We start from the raw sequence: 14,719 nt of genomic DNA, 5'->3' as shown, positions 1-14,719 counted from the left end.
CACATAACTCACCAATACCATCAACCGCTTGGCCGAGCAAAACCAGGCCTTGATCAACGCTTTGCTCCAGCAAAGCCTCCCTATACTTCCTCCACCACCACAAGATATCCCTCTCAATCGGGAACAAACCCCAAGCCATCTTTTCCAACAAGCCCACCTCTCCAACTTAAAGGGTTGGCAAGCCCCACCCCAAGGCATGAACCCGTTACCTCGAGTTTTACATCCGTTCGCTCAAACTCCTGTCCCTAAAGGAGAGGCTAGTAGTGTTCAGCCTCCACTGCACTCAGGAGGTGACAATGTTCCTATCTGGGATGCGGAACTCCGAGCCATGAAACTTCAACTTCAAGGAGTCATGCAGAACATACAGAATAAAACCTCCACAACAACCAACTCCCTGTTTGTCGCCTCCATCAGGGACAAACCCCTACCTCCCAAGTTCAAAATTCCCTTGATCGACTCTTTCGACGGCACAACGGACTTAGTTGACCATTTGAAGACTTACAGGACCCTAATGATCCTCCATGCTTTTCCTGATGAGATCATGTGTCGGGCTTTCCCCGTGACGCTTAAGGGGTCGACTCGACTATAGTTTAGTCAACTACCGCCGGACTCCGTCTCTATTTTTCAACACCTAAGTGATTTCTTTCTGAGCCATTTCATTGGCGCTCAGCGCTAGGGGCATTCGGTAACTCAATTTCTTAATATCCGTTAGATGGAGGGGGAGTCTCTACGTAGCTTTGTCACCCGTTTTAACACTGAAGCCCTACAGGTGGCGAAAAACGACGACAAGGTCATCCTTATGACTTTCATGGCAGGTTTACGATCATACGATTTCCTTTTCAGTCTCTCCAAAAACCCTCCAACCTCCATGGCCACCCTCCTTTCCAAAGCTCAAAAATATATGAACGTCGAAGACTCTTTAGCAGCCCGCCAAGAGACTACAACTAAAAATCAAACCCCCAGGGAGAAGAGAAAGGAATGTGAAACCAGAGCCTCCCAATATACACAACAAACCCCTCAGTATACCGACCGACCCGCTCGTGCCGACCGATCGGCACCTACCCGACCGCCTAGTTGGTTCGAGCGGTACACTCCCTTCAATTCCTCCATGGAACAAGTCTTGAACTAGATCCAACGAGATTACAACCTGAAATGGCCCCAACCGTCACGGTCTCCCTCTAACCGGCGAGATCAATCCAAGTACTGCCATTTCTATCAATACCACGGCCACAACACAGAGGAATATGTTAACCTTAAAGACCAGGTGGAGGATTTGATACGAAAGGGTTGCCTCAGCCGGTTCATGGCAGCCTGTCCCCAGCAGCGATCAAGAACCGACCCCCCTGGGGGGCACCGCAGACATACCCCTCCCTGACAACCAGCACAACCCAAGCGGGACAATGATCGGCCCCCACCACAATCTCGAGCACAAGGCAACCCTGCCCCCCCGATTGAAGGTCCATCTCGTTCGGCCCAACGAGCCAAAATCAGAAAAATCAGACAAGGCTCCGATAAGGAAGTCGCCACATTGGATCGCCCCTTCAAACACCCCAAGCACCGGACTGAACCCATCACCTTTACGGAGGACAACTGCACAGGCATCCGTTACCCCCACGACGACTCCCTCGTCATCTCTGCTCTCCTATCCAATTACAAAGTTAGACGAGTGCTTGTTGACAATGGCAGTTCTTCAGACACCATCTTCCTGAACGCCTATTGCTAGCTCAAGGTCGGAGAAGAAAAATTGTCCCTTCTCCAGACCCCGCTAGTCGGCTTCACAGGGGATCGGGTGACCTCCATAGGCTTTATCAATCTTCCCATCACCATTGGAGAGTATCCATGACAGACCACCAAGTTACTTACTTACCTTGTCGTCGACTACCCTTCTACTTATAACATAATCCTCAGACGCACAGCTCTTAACGCTTTCCAGGCTGTCACCTCCACATACTATCTAGCCATGAAATTCCCCACCAACCTTGGGATATGCACCGTGAGGGGAGCAGACGATGGCCAGAGAATGCTACGTCGCCTCACTAAAAGAGGTCAAGCTGAAGGAGGCTATGATCATCGAAGGACTCGATGTCAGAGACGAAGAAGAGTTAGTCGGAGGGGAACCAGTGGAAGAACTTGTCGAAGTCCCCATTGATCTTAAGAACTCAGCCAAAACAGCTAGGATCGGCAGCCAACTATCCTCCCAGGCCAAGGCCGACCTCACAGCTCTCCTAACCGAGCACAATGATGTGTTTACCTAGACCCATTCTGACATGCCGGGCAACGATCCCTCTTTCATCACCCACCGTCTTAGCATCGAGCGCCACTTCCGACCTTTTCGCTAGAGGCAACGTATCTTTCACCTGGAACACAATGCCCTCATCGCCTCTGAGGTAGACAAACTACTGAAGGCACAGTTCATCCAAAATGTGGACTACCCCAGGTGGCTGTCCAATGTAGTCCTGGTCCGTAAAAATACTAAATGGAGACTCTACGTCGACTATTCCGACCTTAATCGAGCTTGCTCCAAAGATAGCTATCCCCTCCCCTGGATAGATCTGCTGGTCGATGACACTGCCGGACATCAGATGCTTAGTTTCAGGGATGTCTTCTCCGGCTACAATCAAATTCTGATGCACCCGGCTGACTAGGAACACACCTCCTTCATCACAGACAGAGGAACTTATCACTATCGTGTTATGCCGTTTGACTTGAAAAATGCTGGAGCAACTTACCAACGTTTGGTCAATGCCGTCTTTCACCACCAGATAGGCTGGAACATGGAAGTCTACGTCGATGACATACTAGTCAAGAGTAAACTCTCCTCTGATCATTTGGCAGACCTGCAAGAAACCTTCAAAACCTTACGCAAACATTAGATGAAGCTAAATCTGGAGAAGTGCGCCTTTGGCGTACGATCTCGGAAGTTCTTGGGCTTCATGGTTAGCCAACGGGGCATTGAGGCCAACACCGAAAAGGTCAAGGCCCTGATAGAAATGCGGTCTCCCAGAACGATCAAGGAGGTTCAACGGCTCACCGACAGAGTTGTTGCCCTCAACCGTTTTATTTCCCGGGCAACAAACAAATGTCTTCCATTTTTTAAAGTCCTCCAACAGGCTTTTGAGTGGAACACCGAATTTGAGGAGGCTTTTGAACAACTGAAGCAATGCATGGCCAACCCCCATTCCTCTCTCAAGCGCTCTCAAGCGAAACCCTCTTCCTCTATTTAGCAATATCAACACTGCAGTCAGTGCTGCCCTTATCAGGGAAGACAACTCAGTCCAGCGTCCAGTCTACTACATTAGCCGCGCTCTCAAGAGGGCAGAACAGAACTATCCTCTGCTAGAAAAAATAGCCTCGCTTTGGTTATAGCCTCAAGGCGACTCTGACCTTATTTCCAAGCTCGCTCCATAGTGGTTCTCACTGACCAGCCTTTGAAGAAGGTCATGCAACAGCCAGAGTTGTCGGGCAAACTTATGCAATGGTCTGTCGAGCTCAGTCAATTTGAAATCTCTTACCAACCTCGGACAGCGATCAAAGGACAGGTCGTCGCCGAATTTATCTTGGAATTCACCAATATCACTACGAACGTGCCCCCTCCCCCAACGCAATTCAACACTGAAGCAGAAGACCCCCATTCCTGGACCCTTAGTGTTGATGGATCGTCCCGTAAAGAAGGCAGTGGGGCCGGTCTCATCCTCACCGCCCCCAAGGGAGGGTATTTCAAGTGTGCCCTCCGTTTCCTATTCGACACGAGCAATAATGAAGCCAAATATGAGGCCTTGATAACAGGTCTTCGACTGGCTAGAGACATTGGTGTAAGCCATCTCCAAGTGTTCAGTGATTCCCAATTGATCATCGGACAGATTACTGGGGAATTCGACACAAAGGAAGACACGATGCGAGCCTGCAGGGACATTGCACTCCCTCTTGTTCGCCTTTTCAATACTTTCCAGATCAGACACATCTCTAGGTCAGAAAACTCCAAGGTAGACGAAATGGCCCAATTGGCCTTAGCCGACCAGTCAGACCTCAGCCATGGCATCCGCATTAAATACCTGACCCATCCGGCTATTTCACCTAACCAGCAGAAGGTTCACTTCCTCTAAAATGAACCTATCCCATGGGCTGCAAACATCATTCTATTTTTGACGCGAGGGGAGTTGCCAGACGATAAACAGCAGGCCGCCAAAGTCAGAGCCCGGTCGTTCAATTACATCCCCATCAACGACCTACTTTAAAAATGAGGATTCTCATGCCCATACCCCAGGTCTTTCAGTCCTGCTCAAGCGACCTATGTGATGAGAGAAGTCCACGAGGGCATTTGTGGTAATCATTCGAGTGCAAGGTCTTTGGCCCATAAAATCCTCTGCACCGGCTACTTCTAGCCTACTTTCAACCAAGATGCCATCGAATTTGTGCTCGAGTATGATAAATGCCAACGCTTTGCCAACATCCCCCATACTCCACCAACAGAACTGATTACACTCACCAGCCCCTACCCCTTCGCCAAGTGGGGCATCGACTTAGTCGGTCCCTTGTCCACCGGTAGAGGCCAGACCAAATTCGCTGTGGTTGCCGTTGACTACTTCACCAAATGGGTAAAAGCTGAACCCCTCGCTACAATCACTAAACGAAACACCACCAGGTTCATCTGGCAGTCGATCGTGTGCCGATTTGAAATCCCCCAAGCCATCGTTTCCGACAACGGCAAGCAATTCGACAATCTCAAGTTCAGGAAATTCTGTGCAGAGCTTCACATTAGGTCATGTTTCTTCTCCCCAGGTCATCTCTAGGCTAATGGGCAAGTCGAAGTCACCAATTGCTTCCTCCTGAAGATCATCAAAACTAAGTTAGAAGCCACTAAAGGACTCTGGGCTGAGGAATTACCGAACGTGCTCTGGACTTATCGGAAGACCGCCCGAACCCCTACTAGGGAGACCCCTTTTCACCTAACATACAGTGGTGAGGCAGTCATCCCAGTGGAAATTGGCCTGCCGACCCCTCGGGTTTTACGCCCGAATCCAGAGCTAAATGAAGAGTTGCGTCGGGCTAACTTGGACCTGATTGAAGAGCTTCGAGAGACAACTGCTGTTAGACGAGCGTCATATCAGCAGAAAATGAGAACACATTATAACCGCAAAGTCTGACCTCGAGAGTTCGCAGTGGGTGACCTAGTCTTGCGCGAAGCAAACCTTGCCACTAAAAATCCGACCGAGGGCAAGCTAGCAGCCAAATGGGAAGGACCTTATGTTGTCAAGGCCAGACCCCGCCCTGGCACTTACCGTCTTCAAGATATGGAAAGCAGAGACCTCTTCCATCCATGGAATACCGAGCACTTGAAGCGTTATTTCTAGTGAAATGACGTCTCCTGTTTTTGTATTGTTCAATTGTTGTATGTCATCTTTTGCCGATCTGCACACTTGTTCATTTTCGCCATTTCTATACATGGTGTAAACTTGTGATCAATAGATTATGCCTTAAATGACAACAATTTGACATCTCCATTATTTGTGTTGCATTTCAATAACAACTTTTTGACCAAGCCTCAGCCAGACTGAGCAAGAAAAGCTCAGCTAGACAGAGTGAATTAAAGCCTCAGCCAAACTGAGCACGAACAGCTCAGCGAGATTCAATTAACTAAAGCCTTAGCCCGACTGAGCAAGAAAAGCTCAGCCAGACTGAGCATGAATAACTCAACCAGATTGAGATAGCTAAAGCCTCAGCTTGACTGAGCCCTCCAAGTCTTCACCAGACTAAGCAATAAAAGCTCAGCCAAATTGAGTTAACTTAAGCCTCAACCAGACTGAGCGTGAAGAACTCAGCCAGACTCAGATAGCTAACGCCTCAGCCCGACTGAGCTCTTCAAGTCTCAACCAGACTGAGCATGAAGAACTCAGCCAGATTGAGCTAACTAAAGCCTCAGCCCGACTGAGCCCTTCCAGTCTCAGCCAGACTAAGCGCGAAGAACTTAGCCAGTCTGAGTCAAAACTAGTCTCATCTAGACAAAGTATGCAGTTATAATCAATTGTTGCCAGACTTAGTTAAAATCCCAGTTCATAATCATCCATTTTTACTAATTCATACAAGTTAGTCTGCTTGCCCATTTTTACCACTTGTAAACCATTTTTACAAGATAGGTTACTTATCAAATTTCATATTCCCAAATTTTTCTTACCCATTTTTATCCAATTTTACTCAGCCATTTTTACCATTTAACTTTACAAATCAAAGCAATAACAATAACAACAACAATAAGAGAATTCATGGTTTTATTAACAAACTTGCACTTTTATACAATTCGTTACAAAATTACATGTACAAAAAAAAAAAAAAAAATTTACACTTCATTACATCGATTAATCCCCCTCGCTGGATGCGAGATCTTCCTCTTCAATCCCCTCATCCAAGGGAGTATGGGCAACGTCGTCTTCCCCTACCTTCACAAGACTGAAGTCCACGTCTGGGAACAACTCTTGTGCCTTGTACTTGAAGCTCATCCAGCCGCTGTCCCAGTACTGGCTCATCTCGTGCTTGTAGAAGTCTGACCGCTGAAAGCTTTGGATCACTTCTTCTTCGCTCCTACCTTCAGCGGCCACTTCTTCTTCGCCCTCTCTTCCTCCGGCTCCTTCTGCAGGGTCGCCGTTTTAGAGGCTGCCTTAGCCCTCTCTTCATCCCACTCCTTCTTCAAGGTCTCCCTCTCAGCAGTCGCCTTCGCTCTCCCTGCCTCCAACTCCTTCTGAAGGCTCTCCCTCTCTTCCAGTGCCTTTGTACGCTCGCCCTCCAGCTCCTTCTGTAGACCGCTAATCTTCACGTCTGCCTCATCCTTTTGCCTGACCAGCTCTTCATTATTGATCATTGCCTCTTCATGTCGTTCGACCGCGACTGCGCAAGCTTTTCGAGTGTCATCCAACCTCTTCTACTCGCCAGCCAGTTGGAACTCGAGCGACACAACCTGGCGGCGTGTGTTCTCCAGCTCCACCTTGACCTCTTGTAGATCAGCGTGGGCACTCTTCCAACTTGCACTCTTCTCCTTCAACTTGGCAAGCTGAGTCTTGGCCTCATCTGCCTTGAGCTTTGCAGCCCCAGCCTTCCTCAGCAGAGCCCCTGCTAAGGTGGTTACCTCCATTTGAGCGGAGCATAACCCCCTCAGTAGTTCAACCTCATTGAATCTGGCTACTGAGCGCAAGGCTGCCTCTTCTACAATCCCCACAAGGCGGTCTGCCCCTATCCTGGCTGGGCCTTCTTCTCCCTCCAGTCGCCCAGCCACCGCACGAGCATGGCAGATCGTAGTAGTTAGACTGACCCCCCCTCCATGGGGTGCAAGGAGCCCCCTGGGGCTGTTTTTCCCCCCGTGGCTCAGGACCAGTCGCCCCACCTTCTACTTGCACTTTAGGGGTGACCCTCGCGACCCCCGCGGCGATCGCCGCCACTACTGGAACTACTTCCATGCCCTCTGAGGCAATGTCCACCACTTCTAGGGCAATTACTCTTCCTGGGGTCTCCTTCACTTCCCCCCCTCTGCCCCCTTCGCCATGCTGGTCTCTTCACCTACCACTTCCCTTCTCCTCTTCAAGGCAGGCTCTTCTTGACTCCTCCTCACCCTCCTCTTCTTCTTCTTCAGAGCATCCCTCTCCTTGTTCGCCTTTTCCTTCACAAGATCCACTGGGGGCGATCGGGGCACAAAAATGCCTAAGTCTTTCTTCTCTAACGGCTTGGGGTGCGGTCAAATCCGCTCTCTCGCGACTGGCTGCGGGGCAGGCCCCAGTTGGGACTCCTTGTACTTGTCCGCCCGCGCGAACAACCTCCTTTCCTCCTCCTCCTCCGCTTTCCTCTGCACCTCCAACTCCTCCCTTTCTCGAACCCCTCCCAACGGCTGCGGTCCCAAGTTTAAGGCAAACAAAACCGACAGTAGGACAAGCTCGTCCCACCTTACTCCCTTCTCCTCCCTCCAATCGCTCACCCTCTTCACTCGGTCCTCAGTCGCCTTGTCCAGCTTGGGCTCGACCGATTTGGTGGGCACCTTCCAAGTTGTACGAACTCCCGCCCTGCCGTTTGCCGTCACAAAGAACCACCTTGGCCTCCAGCCTTTTACCGAAGATGGTAGACCCGCCACCAGACCTTGTCCAGCCACCGCCTGCAGTGTAACCCAAGTGTCCTGCTGGCCGGAGGCCTTGTAACACGAGAAGAACTCATCTACCGTCAAGGCCAACCCTCCCGTTGCTTGCGACCAGGAACTCGCGCACGCCATCAATATTTTCCAGGCGTTTGGCATCAACTGACCTGGCGCCGCATCTAGTTTATTCAACACATCAACCACAACTTAAGGCAACGGCAGCCTCACACCTCCCCGCAATGCCTCCTTGTACAAGCTAAATTCCCCCGTCCGTGCATCCGACGCCCTCTCGGTAGATATCGGCAGCCTCAACCCTATTTCCAAAGGAATCTGGTACTTCCCCCTTATTCCCTCCAACTCTGCTGGTGTAAGAGTGGATCTGTCTGCCTTTGTGTGCCAGTGATCTGGTTCTGCCTGGCTGATTGGCCTTGGAGCTGCTATCATGGTGGAACCTTGGGATCGTCCCACCAACTCCCACACCCTCTCCGTCCGGTACTGCTGCGCCAACTCCACTACATCATCATCACCAAGTGGATCCACCCTGACATTCGCAGTTTCTTCTTGGGCCATCTCTATGGTATGTCTGCGAATCGCTTCGGATGCAGGTGCAAGGAAATTGAAAAAGTGTTGCAGAGGTGTATCGTGTGCAACAAAGGAATTAACACTTGGAATGTTTTGATTTTTTGCAAACAAGTAGGTGAATCGAATGATGCCAAAAGTCCACGGTTTGCCCGTATTCCAAGGATCCCAATTAATTTTTGCCAGTTTGAAAACTTTTCAAATCATCCGCCAAAACTGTCTTTTCAACACCCATAAATGACCTATCGTTTCATCTCTGATCTGGCGTCTAATCCTCCCCCCTTCGCGGGATGTTGCCATGTGTACGACCACGATCCACGGTCTCCTCCCCTTACCCTGTCTTTTCCACTTCAAATCACCACGTGACACGTCGCCCCTCGAGCCCCACGCCCCTCCACCTCACCCTTCACGGCCGGCCCTTCTCGCGGTCAACCCTCCCACTCGGCCAACCTTTGTGGTTGGTCCTCCCCGTGATCGGCCCTTCCACTAGGTCGGACCACCTCCCGGTCGGTTCACCCCCTCGGTCACCCTTGCCAGTCGACCTCCATCTTGCCAATCCCTAACACCCTCATCTACTTCATTAATATTCCCTTCGTTGGACTAAAGCTGTACTCGGGAATGGGGGACTACTGACTTGTATAAGCCCATAAAGGCCACGAATCACTATGAACAATTTAAGCCCATCACTTGGAGCCCAATGCATAACCCAGCTGGTAAGGTCCAGGACAACTGGAGTCCAACATGGCATAAAGAGCCAATGACATTCAGACACACGGTAGGTGAAGGACGGGCCACATCAGTAGACAAAGATCTGCAAAGTTATTGCCACTGCACATCACCATTAATGCAGCCCATCATAGCATTTATTACGACAACACCTCTCCGTCGGAATAGGACCCCCTTACCCTGAATAAGGTAAGCTATAGCATAGACTTTCGGCGAAGAGGGCAGGTCGGAAAGGACAGCGAAATGATTACCAAAGGATATAAGCAAACGTTGAAGACAATAAGAAGGTTAAGTTTTTCTATCTCTAATCTCTCTCTCTACACTCTACTTCTCTTCCTAACTTGCTCGTCAGAGGGTTCACTAGGGGACTACCCAGTTTCCCGTTGAACTTGTTTGCAGCTCATCTGGGGGGCTTGATCATTTGGACGTGGGCTTGAGGAGCTTGGATCAGTCAACACCCATAATGACCTATCATTTCATCTCTGATCTGGCGTCTAATCCCCCCCCCCGGCGGGATGTTGCCATGTGTACGGCCACGATCCACTGTCTCCTCCCCTTACCCTGCATTTCCACTTCAAATCACCACGTGACACGTCGTCCCTCGAGCCCCATGCCCCTCCACCTCACCCTTCGCGGTCGGCCCTCCTCGCGGTCAACTCTCCCACTCGGCCAACCTTTGCGGTCGGTCCTCCCCGTGATCGGCCCTTCCACTCGGTCGCCCTGCACGGTCGGACAACCTATCGGTCGGTTCACCCCCTCGGTCACCCTTGCCGATCGACCTCCATCCTGCCAATCCCTAACACCCTCATCTACTTCATTAATATTCCCTTCCTAGACTAAAGCTGCACTCGGGAATGGGGGACTACTGACGTGTATAAGCCCATAAAGGCCACGAATCACTATGAACAATCCAAGCCCATCACTTGGAGCCCAATGCATAACCCAGCTGGTGAGGTCCAGGACAGCTGGAGTCCAACATGGCATAAAGAGCCAATGACATTCAGACACACGGCAGGTGAAGGACGGGCCACATCAGCAGACGAAGATCTGCAAAGTTATTGCCACTGCACATCACCATTAATGCAGCCCATCACAGCATTTATTACGACAACACCTCTCCATCAGAACAAGACCCCCTTACCCTGAACAAGGTAAGCTATAGCATAGACTTTCAGCGAGGAGGGCAGGTCGGAAGGGACAGCAAAATGATTACCAAAGGATATAAGCAAATGTTGAAGACAAGAAGAAGGTTAAGCTTTTCTATCTCTAATCTCTCTCTCGACACTCTACTTCTCTCCCTAACTTGCTCATCGGAGGGTTCACTAGGGAACTACCCAGTTCCCCGTTGAACTTATTTGCAGGTCATCCGGGGGGCTTGATCATTTGGACGTGGGCTTGAGGAGCTTGGACCAGTCAACACCCATAATGACCTATCATTTCATCTCTGATCTGGCGCCTAATCCCCCCCCCAGCGGGATATTGCCTTGTGTACCACCACGATCCATTGTCTCCTCACCTTACCCTGTCTTTTTCACTTCAAATCACCACGTGACACGTTGCCCCTCGAGCCCCACGCCCCTCCACCTCACCCTTCGCGGTCGGCCCTCCTCACGGTCAACCCTCCCACTCAGCCAACCTTTGCGGTCGGTCCTCCCCGTGATTGGCCCTTCCACTCGGTCGCCCTGCACGGTCGGACCACCTCCCGGTCGGTTCACCCCCTCGGTCACCCTTGCCGGTCGACCTCCATCCTGCCAATCCCTAACACCCTCATCTACTTCATTAATATTCCCTTCGTTAGACTAAAGCTGCACTCGGGAATGAGGGACTACTGACGTGCATAAGCCTATAAAGGCCACGAATCACTATGAACAATCCAAGCCCATCACTTGGAGCCCAATGCATAACCCAGCTGGTGAGGTCCAGGACAGCTGGAGTCCAACATGGCATAAAGAGCCAATGACATTCAGACACACGACACGTGAAGGACGGGCCACATCAGCAGACAAAGATCCGCAAAGTTATTGCCACTGCACATCATCATTAATGCAGCCCATCACAGCATTTATTACGACAACACCTCTCCGTCGGAACAGGACCCCCTTACCCTGAACAAGGTAAGCTACAGCATAGGCTTTTGGCGAGGAGGGCAGGTCAGAAGGGACAGCGAAATGATTACCAAAGGATATAAGGAAACGTTGAAAACAAGAAAAAGGTTAAGTTTTTCTATCTCTAATCTCTCTCTCTACACTCTACTTTTGTCCCTAACTTGCTCATCGGAGGGTTCACTTGGGGACTACCCAGATCCCCGTTGAACTTGTTTGCAGGTCATCCAGGGGGCTTGATCATTTGGACGTAGGCTTGAGGAGCTTGGACCAGTCTGATCCATTCACTGGAGCAAACTGTATTATCAATATCATAGTTTCTATATTTTTGTTCCTTGTATTAATTTTTTCAGTGTCATTTCAATTATCTTGATTTTGATAATTAATTTTAGATTTTGTGTGAATTTCCTCTAATTGATAATGTTGATTTGAATTTTTAAAGCAAAGTGGTCACTGCGTTGGTTAAGGTTAACTCACTAAATTAAACAAGTTTACAAATTTATTTGTAAAAGTATGGCACATGTTGTTTATGTATACATTTTCTATCACAAATGCTAAAAATTTAAACAATTGGACCAAATTAAAACAAAATCATATATTTAAGGTGAAAATCGAGTCAATTAAAATTATAAGGATCAAAATAACATAATAGACAAAGTACAGAGACTACTAATGTAATTTATCTTTCTTTTTTTCATAAAGATATGTTATACATTTTCAAAGCAAATGTTACGTAATTATATGATAAAATTGTTGGAAATGGTAGAAAAATTCTGGGTAAAACCAGAATTTTTTCTCAAGTTTGGTCTATTTTTTAGGTGGGCCCCGAGCGTCGATTTACTCGGGTCAAAGTGGTAACGCGTTCTATGCCGCATTGTGATTCACGTGGTATATTTGGTTGCTCAAAACCATTTCCGAGTGAATGGGAAATTGAAGCCAAAGTGTGCTCCATGGAAATGGAGTTTTGTTGGAAATTCCTTAAGGTTGTAAAATGGCTTGTCCCACATTGATTTGGTGGGAAGTTTTGAAAGGGTTTATAAGGCATGAGTTTGGTACTTGCGGTGTGCCCCAAGGGGTACCCAAGTGTTTTAGAGGGAGAGGTTATGGGCAAAATGGGCTAGACCCATTGGACCCAAAAATCACCACACATGCGCGCGCGCGCCGCCGTCTGTTCGGTCGGGGGGGCTGGGTTGGGCCTGGGCTTGGGCGCGGGTGCGTGGTGTGTGGTTGGGCTTGTTTAGCCCAATACTAATCTTTTTGGGCCAAAAACATTTGAGTTTAATTTTACTTTTGGTAAAATAAAATCCAGAATTCAAATTAAACTGATTTGGATTTTCTGTACATCCAAACAGGGCCCTTCCCGTTTTTAAACAGAAATAAACTAGTTTGGAATTAGTGCATACCCAAACAGGGCCCTTCTCGTTTTTTGCTCTCTGTTTGAATTATTAACAGATTCAAATCTGTTTGAATTCAAAACCAACAGGTATCATACCTGTTCAATTTAAAATCAAGAGCCACCTTTATATCTATAAATAGGACCACCCTCATTTGATGTTATTCATTCAGAAATTTCGTATTTCACCTCTGCTTATTCTATTCTTCATTTTGTTGCATTTTATTTCTGAAAGAAAGAGTGTAAACACTTAGTGTGTTTGTAAGACAAACAATTTGTAGTGCTGCTATTGTTTGTGGTAGATCATTTCATCCTGGGAGATAGACGTCCAAATTCTGAAAGCACCGTGAAGAGGACGAATCTGTCTTAAGGACACAGTGTCAAACACTGGACTTGATCAGAAAATAATTCGAAGAAATTAAATCAAAATTAAATCTTTTAAATACAGTGAAGATTGTCCAACAATCTTAAGATAGACTCCTTTTTTGGTATCTTCATTGTATTTAATTTTCTGTGTTTCAAAGTAATATTCTGGTTGGAAAAATAAATAGCGATTTATGCTATTTGACAGATAGTAGTAATATATTGTCTCTAATTATTTTGTTGTTATAATTTATTTTCTGGTTTTAGTAACTAGAAAATTAATTTGTGTTTTAATTTTTTCTGATTTTTGTAATCAGAGATTATGGCATGGTAGATTAGGACATGTGAATTTTGATGCTTTGCGTAGATTAATTGGTTTAGATTATATACCAAAGTTTGAAATTAATCCTAATCATAAATGTGAAATTTGTGTGGAAGCGAAACTAACTAAGGCTCCATTTAAATCGGTTGAAAGGAAAACCGAACCTCTAGAATTAATTCATACTGATGTATGTGATCTAAAATTTATTCAAACTAGAAGAGGCAAAAAGTATTTCATAACTTTTATCGATGATTGCACAAGATATTGTTATGTTTATTTACTTAGAAGTAAAGTTGAAGCCTTAGAAATGTTTAAACTCTACAAAACAGAAGTTGAAAATCAACGTGGTAAAACCATTAAAATGGTTAGAAGCGATAGGGGTGGTGAATATGATGCACCATTAAATGAATTTTGTGCACAACATGGCATTATTCACCAAACTACAGCCCCTTATTCTCCACAGCAAAATGGAATTTCTGAAAGGAAGAATAGAACCCTCAAAGAAATGATGAATGCCATGTTACTAAGTTCAGGTTTACCACAGAACTTGTGGGGGGAAGCAATATTGTCTGCTAATTATGTTCTTAATAGAATACCCCACAAGAAAACCAACAACACTCCTTATGAATTGTGGAAAGGTCGACCGCCTTCCTACAAATACTTAAAAGTGTGGGGGTGTTTGGCAAAAGTTGAAGTTCCTGTTCCTAAAAAGACTAAGATTGGACCAAAAACAGTAGACTGTGTGTTTATTGGTTATGCTCAGAATAGTAGTGCATATCGGTTTCTGACTTATAAATCAGAAATACCTGATATAAATGTGAACACTATTATAGAGTCAAGGAATGCTATGTTTTTTGAACATGTCTTTCCTTACAAGACAGGACAGGAATTAAGTTCACAAAAAAGAACTTATCATTGTACACAAAGTCAAGAGACTAATGACAATCAAACACAAGAGACTAGTAATAGCCTCAACCAACAGGATTTAACTGATGATGAACCAAGACGAAGTAAGAGAGCGAGAACATCAAAATCCTTTGGTCCAGATTTTCTGACATACCTGTTAGAAAATGAACCTCAAAGCTTTAAGGCAGCAATGACAGGTCCTGAAGCACCTTTGTGGA

The 14,719-nt window shown here is 47.3% G+C and overlaps 1 protein-coding gene across 1 annotated transcript; it reads left to right on the top strand.

Annotated features, from left to right (window-relative positions):
• The first annotated feature begins 3,440 nt into the window (after positions 1 to 3,440).
• Positions 3,441 to 4,103, top strand: LOC145791596 (uncharacterized). The gene has a single exon (XM_082871966.1). The coding sequence runs from the start codon at positions 3,441 to 3,443 to the stop codon at positions 4,101 to 4,103; it is 663 nt and encodes a 220-aa protein (XP_082728092.1).
• Positions 4,104 to 14,719: the final 10,616 nt, after the last annotated feature.

Source organism: Camellia sinensis, chromosome 5 (genome assembly GCF_055761805.1).
Source record: "Camellia sinensis isolate YWXY chromosome 5, ASM5576180v1, whole genome shotgun sequence".
Classification (NCBI taxonomy): domain Eukaryota; kingdom Viridiplantae; phylum Streptophyta; class Magnoliopsida; order Ericales; family Theaceae; genus Camellia; species Camellia sinensis.
The sequence above is the reverse complement of the archived record's forward strand: the minus strand, read 5'-3'. Positions and strand labels throughout refer to the sequence as shown.